Source organism: Lepidochelys kempii, chromosome 2 (genome assembly GCF_965140285.1).
Source record: "Lepidochelys kempii isolate rLepKem1 chromosome 2, rLepKem1.hap1, whole genome shotgun sequence".
In the NCBI taxonomy this organism is placed as follows: Eukaryota; Metazoa; Chordata; order Testudines; family Cheloniidae; genus Lepidochelys; species Lepidochelys kempii.
Genome location: NC_136381.1, coordinates 238,336,380 through 238,364,068, shown reverse-complemented (window position 1 = coordinate 238,364,068; position 27,689 = coordinate 238,336,380). Strand labels below are relative to the sequence as shown.

General features: G+C 40.6%; 1 protein-coding gene across 4 annotated transcripts in view; it reads left to right on the top strand.

The window, feature by feature from the left end:
- The window catches only part of MPP7 (MAGUK p55 scaffold protein 7), a 337,776-nt gene that overhangs the window by 195,025 nt on the left and 115,062 nt on the right, over window positions 1-27,689 (top strand). For all 4 annotated transcript variants that reach the window (XR_013635439.1, XM_073334350.2, XM_078851842.1 and 1 more), the window contains 2 exons: window positions 7,501-7,578; window positions 14,133-14,213. Coding sequence is in view for 3 of the 4 variants with exons in the window: in XM_073334350.2 (XP_073190451.1) it covers window positions 7,501-7,578; window positions 14,133-14,213 (159 nt within the window). In the remaining variant the exon portion in view is untranslated. The remainder of the gene's footprint in view (window positions 1-7,500; window positions 7,579-14,132; window positions 14,214-27,689) is intronic.

The following is a 27,689-nucleotide window of genomic DNA, read 5'->3' as shown; positions in this document are numbered from 1 at the left end:
GTCAGAATATTTTTCCTTAATGATATCCATAGGGCTGACTCTGGCGCCCTCTGGAGGCCCACACTCATGTACCGGGATATGAGGTGCCGCCAGCCCTACGCCCTCTCAGTTCCTTCTTACTGCCCGTGACAGTTGGTCGGAGCGCCTTCCCTCTTGCATCTGCAGTTCTTCAGCATCTTCCACCCCTGGATCCCCCCTTCCCCTTCCCTGACCCTCTTCAGGGACCCTTCTCACAAGGAACTTTTCATTCAGGAGGTGGACACCTCCTATGCCTAAGGTGGTAGAGGAGGCCCCTTGTGATGTGAAGGAAGAAAGGGTTCTATTCCCGATAATTCCTAATCCCGAAGGCAAAAGGTTCTCCTAAAACCCATTCTGGAGAAATTCATCACCTCAACAAATATCTAAAGAAACTGAAGTGTTGCATGGTCTCCCTAGCCTTCGTCATCGCCTCCTTGGATCCAGGAGACGGGTACGCTGCCCTCGACTTGAAGGATGCATAATTTCATATTTCCATTTTCTTGGGGCACAGATAGTTTCTCTGCTTCTTGATGGGCCAGCGCCATTTCCTGATCACAGCACTATCCTTCGGTCTCTCCTCTGCCTTGAGAGTATTCACAAAGTGCATGGAGCCCATAGCCGCTTACCTGAGGTGTCGAGGGGTACAGGTTTATCCGTATCTCAAATACTGGCTCATAAAGGGATGGTCTCAGGCCCAGGTGCAAGGGAACCTTGATCTGGTGCTCTCCACCTGTCGCAAGCTGGGTCTATTAATAAATTAAAAGAAACAACTCTGACCCTTGTACAGCATATAGAGTTTATGGAGAGATACTCGACTCTATGCAAGCCAGAGCTTTTCACCTGGAGGCCCATTTCCAGACTATGTCCGATCTGATCTCTCACTACCGCCTACGTGTGCCTCAAGTTGTTGGGCCACATGGCAGCTTGTACTTACATGGTATGGCATGCACAACTTCATCTCGGACTCCTGGAAGCATGGCTGGCAGCAGTCTATGTCCCCAACAGATGCAATCTGGACTGGATAGTCATGGTACAAGATCACATCCGGTCATCCCTGGAGTGGTTGTCGGAACCTAGCTTGGTATTGGAGGGAGTTCCCTTCGCGGCTCCATCCCTGTCAGTGACTCTGGTCTCCAGTGCTTCAGACCTGGGTTGGTGATCTCACCATGCAAGGTCGCTGTTCGCAAGGCGATCGCTCCCTACACATAAATGTCAGAGAGCTCAGAGTGGTGCACTTGGCTTGCCAGGCGTTCCTGCCTCACGTGAGGGTCAAGGTGATCCAAATCCTGAGACAATACTGCAGCAATGTTTTATATCAACAAACAAGGCAGAGCCCTTTCGTCGGCCCTTTGCTGAGAAGCTCTTTGGTTGTGGGACTTTTGTGTGCAGCATGCCATTCATCTCCGTCTCACACCTCCCTGGGGGAGGAATGTGTTAACAGATCACCTCAGCGGGACCTTCTTGTCTCGCCACGAGTGGTCACTCCATCTGGAAGTTGTCAGTGTAATCTTCCAGAGGGGGGAGACTCCCATTGTGGACTTACTCTCATCTGGGAAAATCAGGAAGTGCTACATCTTCTGCTCGATTTGGAGGATCAACAGAGGCTACCCATCTGACGCCTTCTTGCTCCCCTGGTCGAGGGCTCTGCTGTATGCCTTTCTGCCAGTGCCATTAATCCACAGAGTCCTCATGAAGATCAAGCAGGGCAAGGCGAAGGTAATCCTGATGGTTCCGATTTGGCCTCGCCAGCATTGGTTCGGCACACTGCTGGAGCTCTCGGTAGCAAATCCACTACAACTACCACTCTGGCTGGACTTGCTTTCCCAGAACCACAGCCAGTTACTGCACCCAAACCTAGCAGCTCTGCACCTGACAGCTTGGTTGCTGCATGGTTGACTGTGGAAGAACAGACAAGTTTGGCCCGCGTTTAACAGGTCCTGATGGTTAACAGAAAGCCCTCCACCATGGTGACCAAATGGAAACGATTCGCATGTTGGGCCACGGACGAAAATCTTCAACCCAAACAGGCCTCACTCCAGTCAATCCTGGACTATCTTCTGCATCTCAAGCTCCAGGGCCTATCTCTTTCATCAGTCAAAGTCCACTTGGCAGCTGTTTCAGCCTTAAACCCTCCAGTTCAGGGCAAGTCAGTCTTTGCTCATGACATGGCGGTCCAATTTCCAAAAGGTCCGGAGGAGCTCTACCTCAAGTCCGTGACCCTGTCCCACCTTGGGACCTGAACCTCATACTGTCAAGGCTCGCAGGTCATCCATTTGAGTTGTTGGCTTCTTGTTCCATTATGCATCCGATGAAGTGAGCTGTTGCTCACAAAAGCTTATGCTCAAATAAATTGATTAGTCTCTAAGGTGCCACAAGTACTCCTTTTCTTTTTGCGAATACAGACTAACACGGCTGCTACTCTGAAACCTGTCATTACGCAAGGCACTGCATTTAGCCGTATGGAGTGGAAATCTATCAACTTCATGAAAAAACTGCGGAACCACCTGATTAACATCCTCTATAGCAAACAGGGAAAGATTAAGAATGAGCTCTCAAAACTGGATACTCTCATAAAAAAAACAACCTTCGACACAAACTTCCTCCTGGCTGGACTTTACTAAAACTAGACAAGCCATTTACAACACACACTTTGCTTCTCTACAAAAGAAAAAGGACACTAAATTATCTAAACTACTACAAGCCACAAGGGGCCACAGCAATGGTTCCCTTAACCCACCCAGCAATATTGTTAATCTATCCAACTATACTCTTAACCCAGCAGAAGAATCTGTCCTATCTTGGGGCCTCTCCTTCTGCCCCTCCACCCCCACGAACATGATACAGTTCTGTGGTGACCTAGAATCCTATTTTCGACGTCTTCGACTCAAGGAATATTTCCAACACACCTCTGAACAACATACTAATCCACAGAGACCTTCCTACCAACACTACAAAAAGAAGGATTCTAGGTGGACTCCTCCTGAAGGTCGAAACAGCAGACTGGACTTCTACATAGAGTGCTTCCGCCAACGTGCACGGGTTGAAATTGTGTAAAAGCAGCATCACTTGCCCCATAACCTCAGCCGTGCAGAACACAATGCCATCCACAGCCTCAGAAACAACTTTGACATCATAATCAAAAAGGCTGACAAAGGAGGTGCTGTTGTCATCATGAATAGGTCGGAATATGAACAAGAGGTTGCTCGGCAGCTCTCCAACACCACTTCCTACAAGCCATTACTCTCTGATCCCACTGAGGGTTACCAAAAGAAACTACAGCATTTGCTCAAGAAACTCCCTGAAAAAGCACAAGAACAAATCCTCACATCCCCGATGTGGGGTATTCTATCTGCTACCCAAGATCCATAAACCTGGAAATCCTGGGCGCCCCATCATCTCAGGCATTGGCACCCTGACAGCAGGATTGTCTGGCTATGTAGACTCTCTCCTCAGGCCCTACGCTACCAGCACTCCCAGCTACCTTCGAGACACCACTGACTTCCTGAGGAAACTACAATCCAACGGTGATCTTCCTGATAACACCATCCTGGCCACTATGGATGTAGAAGCCCTCTACACCAACATTCCACACAAAGATGGACTACAAGCCATGAGGAACACTATTCCTGATAATGTCACGGCAAACCTGGTGGCTGAACTTTGTGACTTTGTCCTCATCGATAACTATTTCACATTTGGGAACAATGTATACCTTCAAATCAGCGGCACTGCTATGGGTACCCGCATGGCCCCACAGTATGCCAACATTTTTATGGCTGACTTAGGGGATGAGAGTTGAGGAAGCGTTGTTCTAACACTCCTACTCTACTTGCGCTATATTGATGACATCTTCATAATCTGGACCCATGGAAAAGAAGCCCTTGAGGAATTCCACAACAATTTCCATCCCACCATCAAACTCAGCCTGGACCAGTCCACACGAGAGATCCACTTCCTGGACACTACAGTGCTAATAAGCGATGGTCACATAAACACCACCCTATACCGGAAACCTATTGACCACTATTCCTACCTACATGCCTCCAGCTTTCACCCAGACCACACCACACGGTCCATTGTCTACAGCCAAGCTCTATGATACAACCGCATTTGCTCCAACCCCTCAGACAGAGACAAACACCTACAAGATCTCTATCAAGCATTCTTACAACTACAATACCTACCTGCTGAAGTGAAGAAACAGATTGACAGAGCCAGAAGAGTACCCAGAAGTCACCTACTACAGGACAGGCCTAACAAAGAAAATAACAGAACGCCACTAGCCGTCACCTTCAGCCCCCAACGAAAACCCCTCCAATGCATTATCAAGGATCTACAACCTATCCTGAAGGACAACCCATCACTCTCACAAATCTTGGGAGACAGTCCAGTCCTTGCCTACAGACAGCCCCCCAACCTGAAGCAAATACTCACCAGCAACCACACACCACACAACAGAACCACTAACCCAGGAACCTATCCTTGCAACAAAGCCCGTTGCCAACTGTGCCCACATATCTATTCAGGGGACATCATCATAGGGCCTAATCACATCAGCCACACTATCAGAGGCTCGTTCACCTGCACATCTATTAATGTGATATATGCCATCATGTGCCAGCAATGCCCCTCTGCCATGTACATTGGGCAAACTGGACAGTCTCTACATAAAAGGATAAATGGACACAAATCAGATGTCAAGAATTATAACATTCATAAACCAGTCGGAGAACACTTCAATCTCTCTGGTCACTCGATTTCTGATCTCAAAGTGACTATCCTTCAACAAAAAAACTTCAAAAACAGACTCCAACGAGAGACTGCTGAATTGGAATTAATTTGCAAATTGGATACCATTAACTTAGGCTTGAATAGAGACTGGGAGTGGTTGAGTCATTATACTAAGTAAAACTATTTCCCCTTATTTATTCCTCTCCCCTCCCCCCCCCGCCCCCCCGTACCGCGACGTTCTTGTTAACTCCTGGAAATGTGCTGGACGTGGCCCACCTTGATTATCACTTCAAAAGGTTTTCTCTCCCCCACCCCACTCTCCTGCCTGTAATAGCTCATCCTAAGTGATCTCTCTCCTTACAATGTGTATTTTTTCATGGTCTGTGTGTATATAAATCTCCTCACTTTATTTTCCACTTCATGCATCCGATGAAGTGAGCTGTAGCTCACGAAAGCTTATGCTCAAATAAATTGGTTAGTCTCTAAGGTGCCTCAAGTACTCCTTTTCTTTTTGTTCCTTTCTGCTATTCTCGTGGAAAGTCTCCTTTCTGGAGTCTCTGAAATTAGAGCACTTACCTTGGAGCTACCCCACACAGTGTTCTATAAGGACACAGTTCAACTGTGGCTACACCCAGCCTTTCTGCCCAAGGTAGTTTTGTAGTTTCATACTAAGCAGGACATATTCTTACCAGTCGTCTTTCTGAAACCTCGTAAGTCAGACGAAGAGCATAGACTACACTCTCTGGCGATCAGGAGAGCACTAGCCTTTTATATTAAAAGGACTAAGCTGTTCTGTAAGTCAACGCAGCTCTACGTCATGGTTGCAGACAGAAAGAAGGGTCTTCCTGTGTCTGCTCAGAGAATTTTGTCCTGGATCACTGCCTGCATCAGGTTTTGCTATGAGCAGGCAAAAGTGCAATTGTAACCACCCCGTCAACCAGAGCGGAAGACTTGTCAGCAGCCTTCCTGGCCCAGGTGCCAATTCAAGATATCTGCAGGGCCGCTATCTGATCATCCATCCATACATTTATGGCCCGCTACGCAATCATCCAGCAGTCTTGGGATGATGTGGGCTTTGGTAGATTTTGGAGCCCTACCTTGTCTAGTCATTATTATTGATCATGTTTATTACAGTAGTGCCTAATGGCCAACCAGGAATGGGTTCCCACTGTGCTAGACGCAGTACAAACGCAGAGTAGCAGACAGTGCCTGCCACAAAGAGCTTACAGTATAACGAGACAAGATACATAGGGTGGGGGAAGAGGTGGAACATGCAAGCAGAGTGAAAAATGTGATGGTAGCAAATATCGTATTAATTACATGATTTTTTGAGGGGTGTGTGTGCGCATTTAGGTAGGAGGGCGTAAGCTTGAGGGGACATTGACATGAAAGAGGCTAAAGGGGTCAGGGCAGGGAAGAAGAGGGTAAAAGGGGCATTTGTGGAGTGAAGTTGAGGTGAAGAGACCATGAGGGAGCAGATTGGAGCATTGATTGATTGGAGCAACCAACCAATCAAATGGGAGAGAAAGTCCAGTAAAAAATGTAGAAAGTTCTCTGAATGTCTGAAGGTCCCTTCTTTGGCTGTTTCAGCTTTTCAAGTTGCTCTTACCGGATGGAGTCTCTGACTGGTTCCTCCCTAGGGTTTTTCCCTAAGGCTGAATCGTTGGGGGATGGGGTGGAGAGAGACACTACCTGAGTCCTAGTGCCCCCAGAGTATGCTTGGGAGAGGAGTGGTTCTGGCTGGGCCTCATTTTACCCCCTCCTGCCAGCGTACCAGTCCCTGCTTTGGGTACTTCTATAGCTGCTTCTACTGGTTGGAGTCCATGCTTGTGCTGAGGAGGGGGGCAGTGTTCTAGTAGGTTAGATGTTTTTACTGGTTAATGATAATCTAAGTTATTTATGTCATCTTTTTATTTTGTTTATTTTATTTGTGTCTAGATAATGGCGATAGGTGAACAATATAAATTAAAAAAAGATGAAGTATTCTCAAAGATAGGAAGATTTTAAAGACTTTTCAAAAATGTTTTCTCTATTTTAAGATTTAGCAGTGGAAATTCTACTTAAAATACCTCACTTATGTGTGGAGAGAAGGTATTTAAATGATATGTGTGTTCTCCTTTTGAAAAAAACCAAAGAACGTTGCATTCTACAACTATGAAACTTTTTAAATTTTGGCAACACTATTTAGTAAAAATTTATAATAAAATCTAAGTATTTTAATTTGTTGAAATACAACTTTTTCTTGCACTGTTGGGATTCATATTAACACTATTTTGCCCTTCTTTCTGAATTATTTTAATGACTGCAGCAAATCCACTGAACTGTCTGTCAAAATGTGGGTGGCAGGCTATTATTCCACTTAATAAATCATAATTTACAAGAGGTTTTATATTCATTTTAGGGATAAACACTTTATGCTTTGTATTTTCATCAGCAATGTAAAATGTAATAGATACTTAAAGCAATATGTCAGAAATACAGGCATAGAAAACTGAGGGGAAAATCCCAAATGTTTAGTTTTTCTGTGGGTTGGTCTACATACTGAAAATTTTTTCCATCTGATTTCATGTTCTTAGCGCTTCAACAGAGGTGGTTGATGAATTGCATCTACATTATTGCCACCTACAGATTTATAAAAGGATGTTTCTTTAGTTACAGACACTCAGCAGATCAGTTAACTCAATAAGGCTGTGTTGTCATATTTGTTTTGCTACTAAGCATACTTATCTTTTTTGTGCAATTGTCTTCCAGATTCATGAGAAACTGCATTACTATGAAAAACAGAGCCCTGTACCCATACTCCATGGTGCAGCAGCCTTGGCAGATGATGTAAGTGTCCCCTGCTGAGATCACTGGTACCAGGTCTCCCAAAAAACTGTCTGCAAGCAGAACTCCTCATAGTGCAAACATATGAATGTAATCCTCTGAGCTGAAATCATAAGAAGCTGCAAATGTTTCCAAAGGTGCTGTCATCACTGGGCTTATTGCTGATATTACTTTGATTTTTATTCACTTTCCTGTTGTAAAAACATGGCAAGATAGCCTCTTGTTCTGCTTTGGTAACTATGTAATAGAAATTTCAGGTTGGAATTCTACTGGGAGGGAAAAGCTGTCAACTGTTGGTGTTTTGAGAAGGTCAGAGACGAGGAATACCTGGAAAAATAAAGACCAATGAGATAGCTGTACTGTTGACAGGACAAGAAGAATGACACATAATACTACAGAAATGAGGCTTATGAAATACATAAAAAGGTGGGGTTGTCCAAAAAAATACCTGTTTGAAAACAAAACAGTAGTGATTTATGGATATTAGAGCTTTCCAAATTACCTTTATAACTAAAAATAAATTATAGAAGTGGTCGGCATTGATAGAGTAGTTAATTTCCTGTTACTATAATTTTTATTTTAAATGAAAAAAAATCCAACCTGCATTTCTTGCTGTTTGGTTAATTCCAGGATTCAGATGAATTTTGCACACACCTGTATAAACTATGACTGAATCTGAGGAAGGATGGAGAGAGAGATGTTTTATTAAACTGTGGTTTAAGTGAAATCCATTAGTCTTTGTTGTAATTGGTGATTTCAGGTTTTTTTTTTTCTTTTGATAAACACAATATGTTTTAGGATTAATTTCAAACATGGAGGCCTTGAATCTTGATGCATTTCATAAATCTTCTTTGAATGCTTAGTTATTGTTTCTATATAATGCCCGTACATTTTAAATAAGCTATTTGTTTATCTGGCATGAAACTATTGACATATTTAGGGTTACAACATATCTTACAAAATCAAGAATATCACTATGTTTGAAACATTCATGAAAAAGCCCATTTATGAGAATTTAATCATGTTTCAGTGAGAGGATATAAACATCCTGTGATGTATCAAATATAATAAAAAATTTAAGGTGGCATCAGAGGTTTATATTAACAATGTTTTATTTGAAGTAACTGCATTTAGGCAAATAATTATTTTGCAACCTAGAAAGGTCATAAAAATGTACTTCCAAAATTCTGTTCATTAACCTCTTGTCACACAGCGTAAACCAAGTTAGAGTTTGAGTGCCTTATCTTTTGAGTGCACAACTTAAAACACTTGAAATGGTCCTGATTTCAAAAGTTCTGAGCACCTGCTCTCTGAATATCGGGTCCCTTTAAGATGTCTCTTGGAGTGCCTTATTTCTTGGTGCCCAAACTAATCTCTGCTCAGTTCTGAAAATTTAGACCATTGATCTTTACTACACTAAATATGTAATAAAAAATTAATAGCATATGTTCTACAAGAAGTGTATGCATTAGAGATGTGAATCTGTGATTTCTGCGTAATGGTAATTTTTAAGATTTGACTTTGGTTGATACCTGGGGTTTCTAGTACTTTTGTCATTCTTTTTGTGTAATTTGAAGAGTTCACATTATGGGCCCATTCCTGTAAAGTGTGGAGTTCTACTGAATTCAAGCTAAGCACTTCTTAGAACCCAGTTTTGTGCGCTTGTGAATATGTTATCAGTACATTTTTATGGGATTGTAAATTAACTTGTACACAACATATTTTGTATAACTTTAAAATACATGGAATTGGGGGATTAGAGTTGCATTAAATGTTTGGCACTCTTGTTGACAGCTAATAAGCCTTCAAGGATTTAAGAGCATGTTAGTGGTATAACAGGTTTCAGAGTAACAGCCGTGTTAGTCTGTATTCGCAAAAAGAAAAGGAGTACTTGTGGCACCTTAGAGACTAACCAATTTATTTGAGCATAAGCTTTCGTGAGCTACAGCTCACTTCATCGGATGCATACTGTGGAAACTGCAGAAGACATTATATACACAGAGACCATGAAACAATACCTCCTCCCACCCCACTCTCCTGCTGGTAATAGCTTATCTAAAGTGATCACTCTCCTTACAATGTGTATGATAATCAAGTTGTGCTGGAAATGGCCTCTGTGTATATAATGGTCTCTGTGTATATAATGTCTTCTGTAGTTTCCACAATATGCATCCAATGAAGTGAGCTGTAGCTCACGAAAGCTTATGCTCAAATAAATTGGTTAGTCTCTAAGGTGCCATAAGTATTCCTTTTCTTTTTTAGTGATATAACAGAGACAAGGTAGGTGAGGTAATATCTTTTATTGGACCAACTTCTGTTGGTGAGTGAGACAAGCTTTTGAGCTACACAGGTCTTCTTCAGGTCTGGGAAAGGTACTAAAAGCATCACAGCTAAATACATGATTGAACAGATAGTTTAACATAAGTAGTTAGGACATATTCTAAGGTAGAGGTGAGCAAACTTTTTGGCCTGAGGGCCATATCAGGTTTCCGAAATTGTATGGAGGGCCGGTTAGGGGAGGCTGTGCTTCTTGCTCCCTGATGGTGCCCATGGGACTTCTGCCCCCATTCAACCCCCCATTCCCTGCCCTCTGACCGCCCCGACTTCACACCTCCACCCCCTGACCACCACCCCAAACTCCCCTGCCCTCTATCCAACCCTCCCTGCCCCCTTACCGTGCTGCCTGGAGCACTGGTGGCTGGCAGCACTAGAGCTGCGCCGCCCAGAGCACCAGGACAGGCAGCCGTGCTGCCCAGAGCATTGCGCCGGCAGCGCAGTGAGCTGAGGCTGCGGGGGGGGGGGGGGGGGGGAATAGTAGGGGAGGGGCCGGGAGCTAGCCTCCCCGGCTGGGAGCTCAGGGGCCGGGCAGGAGGCTCCCGTGGGCCGGATGTGGCCTGCGGGCCGTAGTTTGCCCACCTCTGTTCTTAGGGATCATTCAAGATGAAGTGGCCTGTTAATACCCCTGTGACCATAGGACAAAAAGAGGGGGTTAGTGGGTTACAGATCATTGTAATAAGCCATAAATGCAGTGTTTTTATTAAGACCATGATTTTTAATGTCTAGCAAAGTTAAGAATTTAAGTGTCCAGGCTCATCTTTTGATAGTGTTGTTCAGATTTCCTTTGAGGATGAGGACAGATAGGTCAGATATAGAATGATCGTTTTGTGAAAAGTGTTCACCTGCGGGTGTTTTTCATATCACTCTATATCTGACCTATCCATCTTCATTCTCAAAGGAATCCTGCATAACACTTTCAAAAGACAAGCCTGGGAGCTTAAATCCTTGCCTAGCTAGACACTAAAAATCATGGTCTTAATAAAAACATTGCATTTATGACTCATTACAACAATCTGTAACCCACAACCCCTCACCATCCCCCTTTTAAATTTTGTCCTATGGCTTGAGGGGTGTTAATGGTGCCTCTTCAGTTTGAATGGTCCCTTAGAATATATGCTACCTGTTCAATCTTCTAGTTAGCTGTGATACTCTGAGTACCTTTCCCAGACCTGAAGAAGAGCTCTGTGTACCTTAAAATCTTGTCTCGTTCACTAACAGAAATTGGTTCAATAAAATACGTTACCTCACCCACCTTGTCTCTCTAATATTGTGAGACTGACATGGCTACAACAACAATGCATATTAGCAATTTAACAGATGTTGTTTTTCAACAGATTTTGAATGAATGGTTCTTTTCCTGCTGCTATTAACTGTTTTATAGTTAGAAAAACAAAGAAATATTCTTATTAATAAGAAATGCCATATTTCCTGCGTGTTATAAAACCAAAACATGGAACAGTGCTCCCAAAAATACTAAGTGTTTTTATGAGTTTGTTTTTACGCTTATGATTGGTACTAAGGCTTTTGATAGTAATTATGAAGGAAGCAGTTGCAACCAGGCTTCAAATCTAAACATTTTCATGCATACCCCAATTTCTTATAAGGTGAAGTTATTATGCCAGAGGCCTGTCCACACCTTATCACAAAGCCAAGGTGTTCAGACTATACTATGTGGTTAACATAAAATCAAAAACTACAGAAAATATATTATTATAATGCAAATGCTCACTCAGAAACCAGATAATTTAAAAACTGTTATTTGAATCAGTACTGTGCTGATGTAAAGGCTTTCACAACTTTCTCTCTAAACCCACAAATGTCTTCACCCCAGAATCCCCTCTCTGTCCTACCTCTGTTCTGGCATGGTCTCTCCTCTTTCACGATCTCTGGCTCTGGTTTGCTTTTTCTTAGGATTGCTTCATATTCCCCTCTCTGTAGTCGTTGTCCTCTATAAAATTAGGTGAAGAATGTACTAGGTAAGATGCAACAATTCCCTTAAAAGGGAGAATTTCAGAAGAGCATCTCTGAGACTTGTGTTCCTGCAATCCTCCATGTGTTCAGGTGATCAGTCATTGCAACAACACATACCCAAAGTACACTGCACAGGTCACACCAGAAATAACCCCTTACATTAAAAAAAACTCTACAAAATAACGTACTACTTCCAAAAATGTAGCAACAGCTGTGGTGCCTTTTATATGCATACCAGCAAACATTCTCTTCAGTTTCTGTTTCCCTATAGGCAACACCAGAGTTACTGTAGATGCTTTACATTTTTATGGCAATAGTATTTCCTTCTGAAGACTTTAGTCGAGAACAAGATTTTTTTTTTGCTTTTTCAACTATTCAGAGCTTTTTTTTTCAAGTTTATAAGTTGTGTTTTTGTTGTTGTTTTTTAAAAAAAGCCTTTAAAATTGTCATGGTTTTTCTGTTTCCTCCTTGCTATGGAATACAACTCTTCTGAAGCTTGTATATTCACACCTGTGCATAGTCCATTATCTTGGAGGATCAGCTCTGCTATAGTTTACCATTTGTGTGTAACACAGTTTAAAGGGAAAAAAACTGATTTGAACCTGTTCATAATCTTACTCATTAAGGAATGTGTCTTTGTCAGTGAAGCTGCCATTGGTAGACTTTAATCAATAGTAATGAGCAGTATGAAGCCAAAGCAAGAGAGTACAAAGGGAACCTGCAGTGCTTAACTGCCACAGAAGACACTAGGAGCTAGTATCTTCACAGATCATGTTCAGCTTCTTAAAACTAACTGAAAAACCATAGTACACTAGACCTGTCATTAGTTTGCATTGTTGCTTGGTTTTATGTGCCTGAAAACACTTCAGTCTGCTGACCATTAAGCTGATTTCCCGTTGTAAACGCCTATAGTATTAATATATGAATATAATAATAATAATACCTAGCTCTTATATGGCAAAGTACTTTATTGCTGTTTATGATCAACTTTTGTCTGTGTCGGTCAGAGTTAAACAGTTATTAGAATGTATATGGTGAACTTTCTTGTCAATTTTATTAATCCTAAATCTGAATTGTAAGGATAATGGAAAATATATGGAAATTATTCTTATTAGCTGTTTTTATATTTTTAATGTTTAGGATTTTATAATTGTATGATGGAGATATATATTGTATAAAAATTACATTATTCATTTAGCAACTTTTGAAAATCTTTTAGTTTGATTTCTGTGAACTGAAAGTAATTTTAACTTTAGTATTTAGATCAATAAAATTACTTGCTGCAAATAACCATTTTTCTTTGAGACATTTTTATAGTATTTATTTAACATTAAAAAGTGATTATATGAAATCGTTTTGGATGAGGTACTGTGTAAAACTTCATAATTCTAGACCAGATTTCAGTGATGTAAAATGTGTTTTGGCTTTCCCCTGCCCTGGAAAAATAGCTGACGTCTGAAATCCTATAGTAGTAAAAATATGCATCTTAAATCCAAATTAGTTAAGAATTTAGTGATGATAAAAACTCAAACATGAGGAAAGTAGCTCTGGAATTAAATGTTAGACTGTTGATCTATTGTTCACCAAATCACAACGTTGTAGTATTACCAAACATAAATTACTGATCTTGTTGTTAGGACATATTCTGTAGATTTTGCATGTTTGAATAGCTGGTGACCTGTTGTAGGCCATAGTATGATTAACCTGCTTTACATTTTAACAAGCTACTTGCCATGTGTGGGTAAACATAATAAAAGGTTCAGACTGCTTGCTCTGTAGGGGCATTTTGCTTCTCTTCACCAGCCCTAAACAGCAGAGCTACTGTGGGTTTTTGGAAGCAGTGTGGATTTCACCACCTCATTCAGAAGCTGTTTTTTATAGACAGTGTCAAAGTTTGATCCAGTCGTTTTTACAAGCAGTCCTTTGTCTGCATGCAAAGGACCATTCACTTAAATGAAGTGCTGGGATTTGCTCTCATTGCTATAAATCAGAATGCGATCTGGCTGCACTGTTGCCAGATATGATTACTTGAGTTAAACTGAGCCGAAAAGCCTGGCTTAAATCTGGTCCACCGAGGGCCAGAAAAGAAGCGCAATGATTGATAGTCTGTTTTTCTTCATGCTGGCTTCTGTTTGAACACACTGGAAAGTAATAACCTTGAACAGGATAGATTCTCAGTTGTCACTGAGGCACTGGGTAAAACAATGCTCTTACTAATGTTCTTTGTGTCAATTCAATCTCCCTCACAGCTGGCTGAGGAGCTGCAGAGCAAGCCACTGAACACTGAGATCGGAGAGCTGTTGAAACTACTGTCAAAACCTAATATCAAGGTGAGGATGTGTTACACCTGCAAATCACACGCATACCCATTTTCTAAGGCTCCAGAAGGTTTTGTCTGTTTCAGTCAACTTTTTCAAATACTACGAAGGAGGGACTCAGTATTAATACTGCAAGAAAGGCAGTTAGTATTACCAGTAGATTGTAATTGTTACTGACATTCACAAAAGAATTTCAGTGGAGCGGTATTAGTTATTTACAACAGCTGCTTAAAAAAAAAGGTGTTTAAGAAATTAAACTTGCACAATAATTTTTTTTTCAAATGTCTTTTAGTAAATGTATACATATGTTGAAACCACTGTTATGACTTAACTATAATTTCTTTTTTAATTGATGACTGGTACAGAATACATGAATTAAAGTGAAAAGTGTGAGTAATGTGTATATATATAAAGAGTAGGATTTTATACCTCAGATGATGCATGTAGTTAATGTAGTTCTCAAAAAACATCCAAAATTCTCCCAATTATCATACAAAACCTCATAGGATTCCATAAAATGCCCTACATCAGGGATTCATCACTTTTCAGCTGACAGTAATATATGTATGCTATAATCAAATTTAACCCATATTAGCAGCTTCTTTTGTTTGTTTTTCACTAGGGATGGGATGAAAAAATAAGTTAAACAGGTATACACTAGTCACTAATGTATATGTTCCTGTGTCTGGGTTAATGACTGTTTAGACAATAGCCATTTTGGTGGTGAAGGAGCAGAAGTAGCTCCATATAGTGGAGTTACCTCTTTATAGTCCCTCCGTTGCTCAGTTTTATGCAATGGCAGTAGTTCAACAGTCAAGGTACTGTAGTACCTATTAACTGTTATAAGACTGAAGGCATAAAGCAATGACGCTTTCTATTCTCAAGGTCTTGCTGTGCACATATGATTTTTGTTGTTATCCCGTACCTGTGTTGCACGGTGATAGCCTGCTTTTGGTCCGAGGTGATAGACAATACCTAAACTTCCTTAGCATGTTTCACTCAGCCTGCCATTCAAAAAAATGCCAGTTCCTCATTATCCACACCTATATGTTACTGGATATTCTCAGGTGGCGGTAGACCGTGCATATTTTTCAACATTGAGGCCTTAATGGAATGAGTCTAAAGGCTGTTCTCTGGTCCCAATTGTATTGTTTTAAGAAACTAAATCACCACCTTTCATAAGGAGTTATAAAGGTGTAACCTATTATTTCAATTTTCAGAGTAACAGCCGTGTTAGTCTGTATTTGCAAAAAGAAAAGGAGTACTTGTGGCACCTTAGAGACTAACCAATTTATTTGAGCATAAGCTTTCGTGAGCTACAGCTCACTTTATCGGATGCATACTGTGGAAACTGCAGAAGACATTATATACACAGAGACCATGAAACAATACCTCCTCCCACCCCACTCTCCTGCTGGTAATAGCTTATCTAAAGTGATCACTCTCCTTACAAATTTCAGAGGAACAGCCGTGTTAGTCTGTATTCGCAAAAAGAAAAGGAGTACTTGTGGCACCTTAGAGACTAACCAATTTATTTGAGCATGAGCTTTCGTGAGCTACAGCTCACTTCATCAGATGTTTACCGTGGAAACTGCAGCAGACTTTATATACACACAGAAATCATGAAACAATACCTCCTCCCACCCCACTGTCCTGCTGGTAATAGCTTATCTAAAGTGATCAACAGGTGGGCCATTTCCAGCACAAATCCAGGTTTTCTCACCCTCCACCCCCCCACACAAATTCACTCTCCTGCTGGTGCTAGCCCATCCAAAGTGACAACTCTTTACATAATCAAGTCGGGCTATTTCCTGCATAGATCAAGGTTTTCTCACATCCCCCCCACCCCCATACACACACAAACTCACTCTCCTGCTGGTAATAGCTCATCTAAACTGACCATTCTCCAGGTTTAAATCCAAGTTTATGATAATCAAGTTGGGCCATTTCCAGCACAAATCCAGGTTTTCTCACCCTCCGCCCCCCCATACACAAACTCACTCTCCTGCTGGTAATAGCCCATCCAAAGTGACCACTCTCTTTACAATGTGTATGATAATCAAGGTGGGCCATTTCCAGCACAAATCCAGGTTTTCTAACCCCCCCACCCCCCCTTTTTCAAAAACCACACACACAAACCCACTCTCCTGCTGGTAATAGCTTATCCAAAGTGACCACTCTCCTTACAATGTCTATGAAAATCAAGATGGGCCATTTCCAGCACAAATCCAGGTTTTCTCACCCCCCACCCCCATACACACACAAACTCACTCTCCTGCTGCTAATAGTTCATCCAAAGTGACCACTCTCCCTACAATGTGCATGATAATCAAGGCGGGCCAGGTTGTTTGTCCTGCTGCAGTGGCTAGGTCAAGTATGGAGGCTAATGAGTCTGCTAAAGCTTGGCGGCAAGAGTGAGGTGATAACCCTGTCCTTGTGGTGTAGCATCTGGAGGGGGAACAAAGAGCCACACTGTTTTAGCATGGGTTACAGTGGTTGTCTACTCTGATAAATTTGGTCCGCTCTACACAAATTCAGCTTGTTTTCTTTGATGTGTTACTGGTTCTTGATTGGGACCTCTAGGTGCTACCCGAATACAGATAAGTTTGGTAAAATTTATTGAATTTTTGTCAGCATGTTCACTCATTAAACAGTGACTGCTCGTATTCTCCAGAAGACCATTGATGAAAACTGTCTTTCCCATTCAATGATGTACACTTATGCAATTATCTTGTTCCTCTTGCTGAGTTGTTACTAGAGTTAAGTGGCTTACTATATACCCATGTAATGGTTGAGTTATCATTCTGAACTTGGCACCTTTTGTGTGTTTGGATAGGACATAACTGACAGGATTCAGTTGTTCCTGCATTTGTCTTACAACAGGGATTTCTGGCTTTCTGTTCCAAACCCTTTCCTCCCAGAATGCAATGTCTATGCAGTGTGGTTCCTGTGGTGCTGTCATTGAGCCTCTTGCCTTTTTATTTTACCTTCCAGGTAGGGGCTCTGCAGAATGACTCCTAAGTCTTAGCATGCTCCTTCACAATTATATTTGCCCTATGCGGCATCCCATTCTCCTCGTGAATATGCTAGCATTACATATTGATTACATGCACCCATCCCAGTACTTAGTATCTCATTAGTCTTAGGGCCTCTGTTTTTTAGTTTTAACTAGCTAAACTCATTGTGACAATCTTAATGGGATTTCTGGGAGAAAAACATATGTTCCCATGTATAACCTGTTGCCTGTTACTGCACTAGTATGAATCTAACAGCCACATTAACATAGCTGAATATCCTTTTTGGCTACAGGAGAATGGAATGGCTGGACAGACTGTAACAGACTCTTTGTGTAACCCTGCTGGGCAATCCTGAGAAGACAGAAATATATAAGACAGAAAACTCCTCACCTCCCTGCATGGCTGATCTTGCTAGACCTTGGGCATGGGCATGAGTGGAGAGAAGGGACTTTGTGCCTGATACTCTTGCGACACACCTATCCCTGGGCAGGTGGCTAGTGAGGGGAGGGAAGAACCTTGATCTCTCCCCCTGACATATTAGCCAAGAAAGAATATGATATATTCAATAATGGGCTCTGGATTAATTATTTCCTTTCATCCTTTGCCCCTCTGCACCCCGCTCCCCCTGCTGGGCAAAGGGGGAAGCAGGGAGGGAGCTCTGATTCCTTATAGTCCTAATTCTTCCCTACTCCTTGGACTGTGCAACTATGTGTTGTCCTTATGCAGTTTATTGAGCAGTGTCTAGCCCTACTGAATTATTACATACAGAATTGATATTGACTCCTGAAAAGTGGAGGGGTGTTTTGTGGGGGTTTTTTTTGCGGGGAAGAAGGGTTGGTCTGGGGGAAAATGTTCTATAGAGCAGTTTCCAAACAGTTAAAATCTCCTGGGATAACTGAATATTTTTTCAGTCATGAAAATTGTTCACAACTTGGTTTATATGGTAACTGGAGGTTATTGTTCTGTTGGGGGATCTTCCTCTCCTGACCCAGGTTATAACTGCGATTGTACGTGGGGCCAGATGGAGTATTTCTTGTTGTCTTCCATCCCTGCTTTATCTCTTCACTGCCCTGCTGCATTACGCCAAGATCATGATCCCACCCGCTTTGTTGTGAAGAGTGTCAGACACAGGACAATGAATGTAAGACCAGTGGCACCCAGGCTGTACAGGATTAATTAGCAATAAGGTCTAGAGGTTTTTAGCAACTGTGTTAATTTGGTGAACACAATAAAACATTATGAAGTTAACTTTTACTGATAAGATGTCTGAGTATGTGTACTTCTTATCTGTTGGTTTTGTAAAGCACTGACAAGTTCATGTTATCCCAGTGTTGTTTCCCATTCACAGAGGAATGTCCTGAAGCAAGAAATAACTTCCACAAGAGACATTTAATTAGTTGGAATTGCGACGTTTAAAATGTAATTCAAACTTATCCCAAGGATATTCTTTTGCAAAGAATAGATTTTAAATTAAAGGGACTTTGCTAATATTTTAAAAATGTCACATAATATTCTACCACACCTACCCCAGAATTCCTCTTCCTATACTGTAATTAAATGCACTTGAAATGGAGGCATTTATCTCCTCCAGTTAAAACAGAACACTGAAACAGATGAAAGTGTTTGACTCCAGGAGGAAATCAAGTGGTTTTCTTCATCTGTGCATAAGATATCTGAGAGTGGATTAGGACCAAGCATTACAGTTTGAGGAAAGACCGTGTGCTTGTTCGGTCATACAGATTTAAAATACAGCTGCAGAATCCTATGAATGTGAACCATGCAAACAGCTAGTGTTGTTATATTTGCAGTATTGGATATTGAGTTATGATTTAAACATTGCATCATTACTGATACCTAAAGCATAAACAAATATTTTCATACTTTATAACTTATTCTCACTTTTTCAGCCTGTTCATCACAAATTTATAACATAGACTGATAGTCTTGCCTCACTCCTCAGACATAATCTAATGTTAAAATGTGTAGTGAGGTGTACGACTTCTGTAACTTCTTTGTACAAATATTGACTTAATATAGCTTAACTCATCCCTCTGTAGGTCAATAGGTTCAAAAGGTCAATTTAACATTAGTGTTTTTGTTTACAGTTTGATATCTGGCACCCTAATAGTGATCACCATTGGCTAGATTATTCACCAACATGAGTAAGTTTTACACAATCTAACTCTGTGAAAAAGGACATTATTTGTGATATTGGCACAATGGGAACTTAAAGTTGCAGGGTTTGTATTTTGTGTACTTAATAGATTATGTAACCTTGTTTCCCGTAATGATATAACAGTAGTGTAATTAACACAAGCCACACCCCAATGGCTTACATTATGTGACACATTGTAGTGTGGTATGGAGATTAAATGTAGTAGGAGAGCTCTGAGTTAATATTTATTTGTGTACATATACGATAGTTATAGGCAACCGTCGATCCACCGGATCATGCTGTACACGTAAAGGTCTAGTCAGGTGCCCGATGAATCAGTTTATAGCTGACAAGCCCAGTTAGGGAGCAACACAGCTTGTTACAAATTTCATAGATCCATGTACTGTCTGAGTTGAAGTCCAAGATTATAGCACGCTGCTTTCTTCTTTCTCGCATTGCTTCCATCCTCTGAATTAAAGCTGCTTCGTGTTGAGCTGCACCCAGTGCCAGATACTCCCTCCAGATTGAACGGGATTCTGCGCGCACCCCTTCCAGTTTTCTACACTGATGTTGAATGACTTAATATCATTTTTGCACACGTCATGGTCCTGTCATAAAGGGAACCCCGCTTTCTAGAGCCACCTCACATCACCCTGAACAAAATATTCTTGGGGATACAATCTCTTCCCATTCTCCTGACGTGACCAAGCCACTGCAACCTCCTTTTCTTGATAATAGTTTTTAAGTGTCAGTCCTGCATGCTCCAGCACCTCTGTGTTTCATATTTTGTCTTCCCACTTTTTCAGGCATCTCATATGGAAACTGTTCAGTCTCCTGACAAGCCTATATATATTTATATAAATATATAATAGTTAACTATAGGATATAATGTACTATGTTTCTTTAAGCTATGCAGCTTAGTTTTGTGGTACTGTTTGTGTACAAAGAAAAGGAGTACTTGTGGCACCTTAGAGACTAACAGATTTATTTGTTAGTCTCTAAGGTGCCACAAGCACTCCTTTTCTTTTTGCGAATACAGACTAACACGGCTGCTACTCTGAAACCTGTTTGTATATACTGTATAAATTTGTTTACTCAGTGTCAGTCAACAAAACCTGTATCATAGAGTCCTGGAAAGTGAGAACCTTATCTGTGTTCCCCAGCTGTCTGTTTTTAGTGTGTATTACAACAGCAGTGTTCAGAGAGCATATCCTGGGACTCTGTTACTGTCTTAACAAAACAGATCTCCTACTAAATTGCCTTCTGAAATTTTAATACACTGAGACGGCTACCTTGTGCATCTTTTTCAAAACAACCAGCCAGAAGTAGTAGTTTAATGCATTTTAAAAGGCTTTATTCAGCAAAGTATTGTTACCTTTCAGTTAAACAGAATATAGAACTATTGCATCTTGGCAACTTCAACTATTCTGGGCCCTTGTTTAGCCATCACAAATCAAAGAAACACAAAACCTGCTGCTATAACAAAAAGCCTCCTGAGAACATATCCAGTCTCCTGTCCCTGATTATTTCTGGGCTTTTTTATCATTGGATTTTATATTTTATCTCTTTAAGAAGTTTGTTAATAAAAATGAAGCTGGTCCTTTAAATTAGTTTGTATATTGCCTACCCCGAATTAGTTAATATCCTCAGCTGCTATCCTCCATCATTTTCATCATAAATTTTTGCTCATATATAGAGCCCTGAGTGGATACAAAATTTGTACCTGCATCCGTCTGCGATACGCAAAAATGGTCCGCAGATCTAAAGCAGATCTCTGCAGATTTGCAGGACTCTACTCATATGGCGTGACTTTTTCAGAGTTTTCTTATTTCTGGGATAAAGCTGTAAATTATATATTTGTAGCTCTGTTTGCAGCTGACCTTGCTTCTTCAGTAAGATAATAGTTTAATGAATAACTTGTACTTTCAAGACTCTTATTTTACATTGCAACTCTGCTGCTGGATAGACATATAAACTGTGATGATAGAGTACTGTGCATACTTGAGTGAAACCTATGCAGTTACCTCTTCATCAGACCTGTGAGTTAAAAAAAGCACAAAAAAGAGCTTTCGTCGAGAGTAACCACAGATTCCCAATAAGGTCTCAATACTGCATATAAGTAATGAACTAAAGGTGTGTATTATTTCTCAAACTATACCAGATTGACACTTTGGATTCTTTCCAGATGAGTCATACATGGTGGGTTTTTTTCTACTTCTGGGAACAGACACACTGTTTACATATAACCACAAGACCCAGGAACACATCTCTGGAATCACTTTCTCAATGGAGGGTATCCTTCAAGAATGTCACTTCAACTCTTAACAGAATTTCCTTTTCATATCAACATCAAAATATGCAGACCTTCATTTTACAGAGAGCCTGTATACATCCTAAAAGGTCCGGGTAAAATTAATTGTTCGCTAAAGTGTTCCTGTTTTAGATAATTGTCTATATTTTCAGAGCGACACTCTATTCACAGATTCTAGTGAATGAGTGAAACAGAAATAGCCTCAGTGTTAGACACTGCATTCCCTATCTCCTGCCCTTGTGTTGCTCAGGAATGGTTTTTATTCCATACGTTTTTTGTTTTGTTTTAAATAAAACTTTTCCAAAGCTCAGTAGTCAATTATAAATTATTATTTGGGCCACAAAAACAGTTGTACACTGATGGTTGGAACCTTCTCCTTCTACAGTCCTTTTTTGGCTTCAGCTGTGTGGTGGGGTATTCACCCCACACTTGCCCTGAAAGGGTTAATATAGATTGAGAAGGGGACTAATTAACCCAACAGGCACAGTTGAGGGGAATCCGGTGGCTAAGTAATCCCCTGCCTCGGGCTGAGTTTATGTGGTGTTTAGATGTTGCTTGTAATTATTAGAATTGGGAGCACTGGGTGTTGGGAGTCTGAAAGGAAGGACGGGGGAGAAGTTGAGAGGCTGGGAGAGAGCTACAGAGGGTGCAGAACCAGCTTGGTAAAGAGATTTCCACTTTGAAAATAAAGTCCTGTTGAAGCTTGTTAGTACCTTGCCTGGTTGTTACAACAGTTTATAAAGACAGGACATTGGCAGCAATGGGGACTGCTGGAAAATAGGCTGCAGTTACTCCCTGGAAGGAAGGAGCTGAGGCTGGTGAACCCAGGGAAGCGGGGAGAGCTAGAAGGTAAGGAAAGGCAGCAAGGTCTAAAAGGGAACAGACCTTGGCTGCTGACTAGAGGGTGTCTCAGCTGGAATCCAGAGTAAAGGGCAGGCTTGGGTTCCCCTGCCAAACACAGAGGAAGTGTCCCCAACAGGCAGTGAATGAGAAGGCTGCCTAAGACTGAGGAAGAAAGTCTTTGATGCCCTGGAAGGGGAAAAAGCATAGAGCAATCTGGCTGGAGGACCAAGTCACAAAGAGGAGGCTGCAGTACCCAGGGCAAGAGAGGTGCTGCAGAGAGATAGAGGACAGGGGGAGGGAGAGATCATAAGGAAAAGCACTGGATCTGGCAGAGGGCTATTCCCCAGAATGACCAGGAGGAAGCACCACCTGTAACGAGGGAGTACCCCCCATGACAAGCTGGTACAGAAGAAGCTTCCGATAGATGATTGTGCATTTAAATGACTCAATAAATCAGATCTTTTCCATGACTCATGGATTGTTTTAATTGTCAGGCTTCATTTGAAATGCAGAATATTTACAAAGTGTTCTCTATATAGAGGATGTTCCTGCTTCTGTCTGTTCTCTCTTTCCTTATCTATCTTGAAGGTGAAATATCTTTCTCTTTACTGAAGGCTACAGCATGTTGAAATTTGAGTGAAAATCCATCTAAGTGTACACAGATTTGTCTCTGGTTTTGTGACATAGATACTCCATAGTATTCTGTTCTCTAAGTATGATTGTAAATAATAGTTCATGCCTACTGGCTTGTGTAATAGTTCATGTGAAAGAGATGGTTCTCTGTATTATGTAATGTGTGCATATGTGTGTGTGGTTTTTGTGTGAAAAAGCTATGTTTTACAAAAAATATACCTTGTTACAAACAAACAAAATTCAGTGTCTTACAAAAGCAGTGAAAGATAAAGCTGAATATTATTATAACCTGGAAATCCCAAATGACATTTTAAAGGTTTCAATTTCTATTCCAGTTTTAACTGGAAAACACACTCCATGATTAAAAACTCTCCATTCCTTCTTTAACAAGCTGACAAAGCTGTGTTCTGTTTGATACACAGCCATGGTACATGAGTACAATTTTTCTTAATTTTTAAAATTTTAAATTCTAAAAACCAAAGCAATAAAGCATAGGAATTAATATTTCAGGCAGCTAAATTTTGTTACTCTGGCTCCAGGCCAGAAGGATTGTTCTGTCACAAAAAGAATGCCATGCCAGATTTAATCCATTTTTTTTCTGGGTTTTGATTCACTTTGAAATGCAGATTGTTATAGATGACAGAGGATTCAAATTTTACTTTTATTTAACACTGGGATTTTAATAACAGCAGTTGCATGCCTAATTTCCTACATATCACACGGTTGAATTTACCTCTTCAAGTTAATTCCTGTCAGAGTAAGTTTAGTGTGTTTTGATTTGTGTATAATAAGTATTGTATTTATTACCTGTGGGCGAGCCACCAGTTGGAGTCATATTAAAAAATCTAAGCCACTGTGCTGAAAATTATTTTTAAAAATGTTGATATCTCTTCTGCTTTGGAGAAGCATGGACTTTTTTCTGACCACTTAACAATGCCTGTGAGCTTTCTGTCTGCGTGTAGTGGAATTCTTTACCTCCTGTTTGTTTGGGTATATTAAAAGGATTGCCAACCCCTAGTATGAAGTGCAAAAGAAGTACATATCACGAGCACAAGGCACAACTGTGAATGACTGAATGTATCAAGGTACAAGAGAATCTAAACTATGTGGAGTACTTCAGAAACTGTACCTGTAGCTGTACTGAGAACAAGCACTGGACATACTTATAAGTATTTTTCTTGGCTACTCTTTTATTACATTAGAGTGAATAGAATTTTGGGAGTAATATTAAGATAATTTAGATTGAAGAGAGAACCACTCTTACATGACTGGAAATACCTTCAAATTAACTTGTCCATAGACAATCTTTACTGAAAAATGCTGTTCAGAAAAGAGAGAGAATCTAGAAATTTTGACGTTATTTATGATTTTTAAATTGGTTTAAAACAGAAAACTGAGAAGGAGCATCTGGTACTCAATCACTGGTTTAGAGTACAAAGCCATAAATGAGATGTGTGCTTCCTATTTCATTATTTTCAATAGACTTAAAATGGATTTTAATTATTCAGACCTTTTATTTAACAAAATGCTAACAATATGCATGTTTAATGCACTTTTCATCACCTTTGTGTACTTCAGCTTTATTCATACTATCACCGTTTATGATCTTGAACTAGACAATACAAATACTTACACACACCGTGAAACGTGAGCAAGTTCAGTGCTTTTAGTTTAACTATTTCTTGCATATTGGTACCTGAGTTTTTAAAACCTATTTTTTAGGTATTTTTAATGGATCTTTACAAGTTACTCTGCATTTTCTTGGTGGTCTAGTGATATTGGTGGGAAGTTGGTAAATTGTGTACCCTATTAAATGATGAGTTTGCTGCCATGATCACAGCCATTTGCTGCTTACTTGGCTCCTATGGAGGCCTAGTGGGTTATTCTGATAAGAGTGCCTATTGCTTTGAATGATTTATTGAAGCTTTTATCAAAAGAGCATTTTAAGGCTGCATTACATTAACCAGTAGTTGCTTAGCAGCTGCATTACATGGACCAGAATCAGTACAGCAGGCTTGACATCTGTCGTGAACTAAAATTTATCATTCCATCAGTAGATCACAAAGACAGCGCGGCAATAAGACATGTCCTATTGGCAGCAACAAATTATTTAGGTTGTTTGTAAAAGAATTAGAGACTGAAAACTCTCAGAGAAAATATATCTTTGGTTAAATGTAAGCAAAATCTGGTTTTACGGTGGTCACAAAGAATATTTATTATTTATAATAGAAAATCCTGATCTCAACTTAACATTTCACAGGCCTTTTTCTTTCTTGCTCCCTTTCCATTGGAGCCAGAGCTGGTTGAGAATTTTTCATTGTTTTTTCAGCTGAAAAATGTGGTTTCTGCAAGATCAACATTTTCCCATGGAATTCACTTACATTGCTCTTTACTTTGTATCTGGGAAAACTGAATAAAACATTTCAGTGCAACATTGATCTGTGTTTACCTAAGCTGTTGTGGAGAATGAATATATGAGACACACTATGGGCTGTGCTCCCTGGCTGGACCATGTCTCCCAGGATGCACAATGATCTTCCCCTCTTGTTGATCTTTGTACTGTATCATGGGAGATTTTTTCCCCCTCTCTTACCTCCTGAGAATATCCTCTGCTAGCATGTGGGATCACAAAATAGGAAGCTATAACTTATTCAGGAAAGCAGAATTTTGCATATTTATGTAAGTAGGTTGGAAGTGTCATCAGTAATCTTCTAGGTTTGCTGATAGTGTTCATCATACGATTCTCTGTATTTTAAAATATTTTAATATCACATCAGAAATGGAGTTTGAGTTGATTTGAAGTAGTGGCTGCTGTTTTGAACAGACAGCGCAATGACATTGTGGAAATGGCACTTTTATACTCAACAATAGATCTGCTTCCCATGTGTCATCCAAGTTATACCTTCTTTCTGTACTGACAAAAGTAGAAAGTTTCTAATATTTTTACTTTTGTTACAGATATACAGAAGAATGAGACTGATTGTTTTGCCTCTTGCATCAACAGAATTGTTAACTAATCTTTATTTGCAGAATTCTCATTCCTGGAGTGATGCAGGAGCCAGAAAGAACCCAGCTTGACCTTCAGATGGCAGGTTGAGTTTGCAACTGGCATTTAGGGAAGAAAACCTGTATTCTTCTGAGCAAATGTCATATGTAAGCTATTGACACAGTATACATGGAACTCTGTAATGTCCTCTTAAGATATGTCTACTCTTCAATTAAAAACCCATAGCTAACCCTTGTGAGCTGACTCAGGCTAAGGGGCTTGGGCTAAAGGGGCTGTTTCGCTGCTCTGTAGGCTTCCGGGCTTGGTCTACAGTCCAAGCTCTTCCCATCCCCACCCCCTTCTCACCTTTCAGGATTCTAGAGCCCAGCCAAAGCTCTGAAGTCTACACTGAAATGAAAGAGCCCCACATCCTAAGTGAACTGGCAAGGGCCAGTCATGGATTAATTGCTGTGTAGACATATCCCTACAGTAGACATTCCAAACCTGCGAAAAAACCGCAAAAATTGGGCTTGTTTTTGGCTTATTTTGCTTGTGAGTTGCTTGGTGGCTAGTTTTGGCTTGTAGCTTGTTGCGTCTTTTTTTGATCAGCTCCGGGGAGGTGGGGGGCAGAGAGTCAGGGGTGTACAGCAGGCCCACCACAATCCCAGACTGCACACTGGATGGGATCTAGTCACATAGAGTGTTGGGGTTCTTGGGGATTGGCTTGTTTTGGCCTTGTTTTGAAATGGGATTAGCTTGATTTTTGGCTTATTGTGAAAGTCAGTGTGCTTATTTACCATGTGAAAGTTGGCAATTGTGCCCTACAGTTACTTTTCAGGAGATAACGTATAGATGCCCCACATATCAACCATGAGGGTGAAGAAGAAGTAGACAATAGCTGTGAAGACACTTGTGTGGAGAGTAGTAAAGACAGAGAGCTCCTCTCTTCCAGAAGCTTCCTCCTCTTATGTGTTGGAGACATGAGGATTAAAAAAAATAAAGAAAAAGGAAACAAAGGATGAAATTTGTGTTCAATTTTCATTTTGTTTTTGTTTTGTTTTATATGCTTATTTTAAAACAACTTTTCCCAGTGTTCTGTGGGAGATGTTTGGCTATGAAAAGATCTTTTGATCCACCTAAATTTTTTGTAATCTAATGTAGATTTTTATTGGGTACTGTACCCATATTGTATCATCTGAATCCATCTCCCTGCCATTTGGAAATTAAAAACGGTTATGAGCTCGATGCAGGAATTAGTGGGTGCAACTATGGTTGACATTTATGCAGGATGTTAGACTAAATGATCACAGTATTCCCTTCTGGCCTAAAAACCTGTGAATCTATTAAGAGTAGGGATATTGGCAGCTTTTGCTAAAGTTATGTGCAGTATGCTGCTATTGTGGTCCCCTCCCCTACTTTCTGACAGCCTTCTTGGAGAATAAAAGAGTTCTAAGCTTGCACAGTGTCAGCTTCAAATCTTGAGTTCTCATTCCATTGGTTGCCTTGTCCCTGTAATTCTGGAAATTCCCCCAATACTAATCTA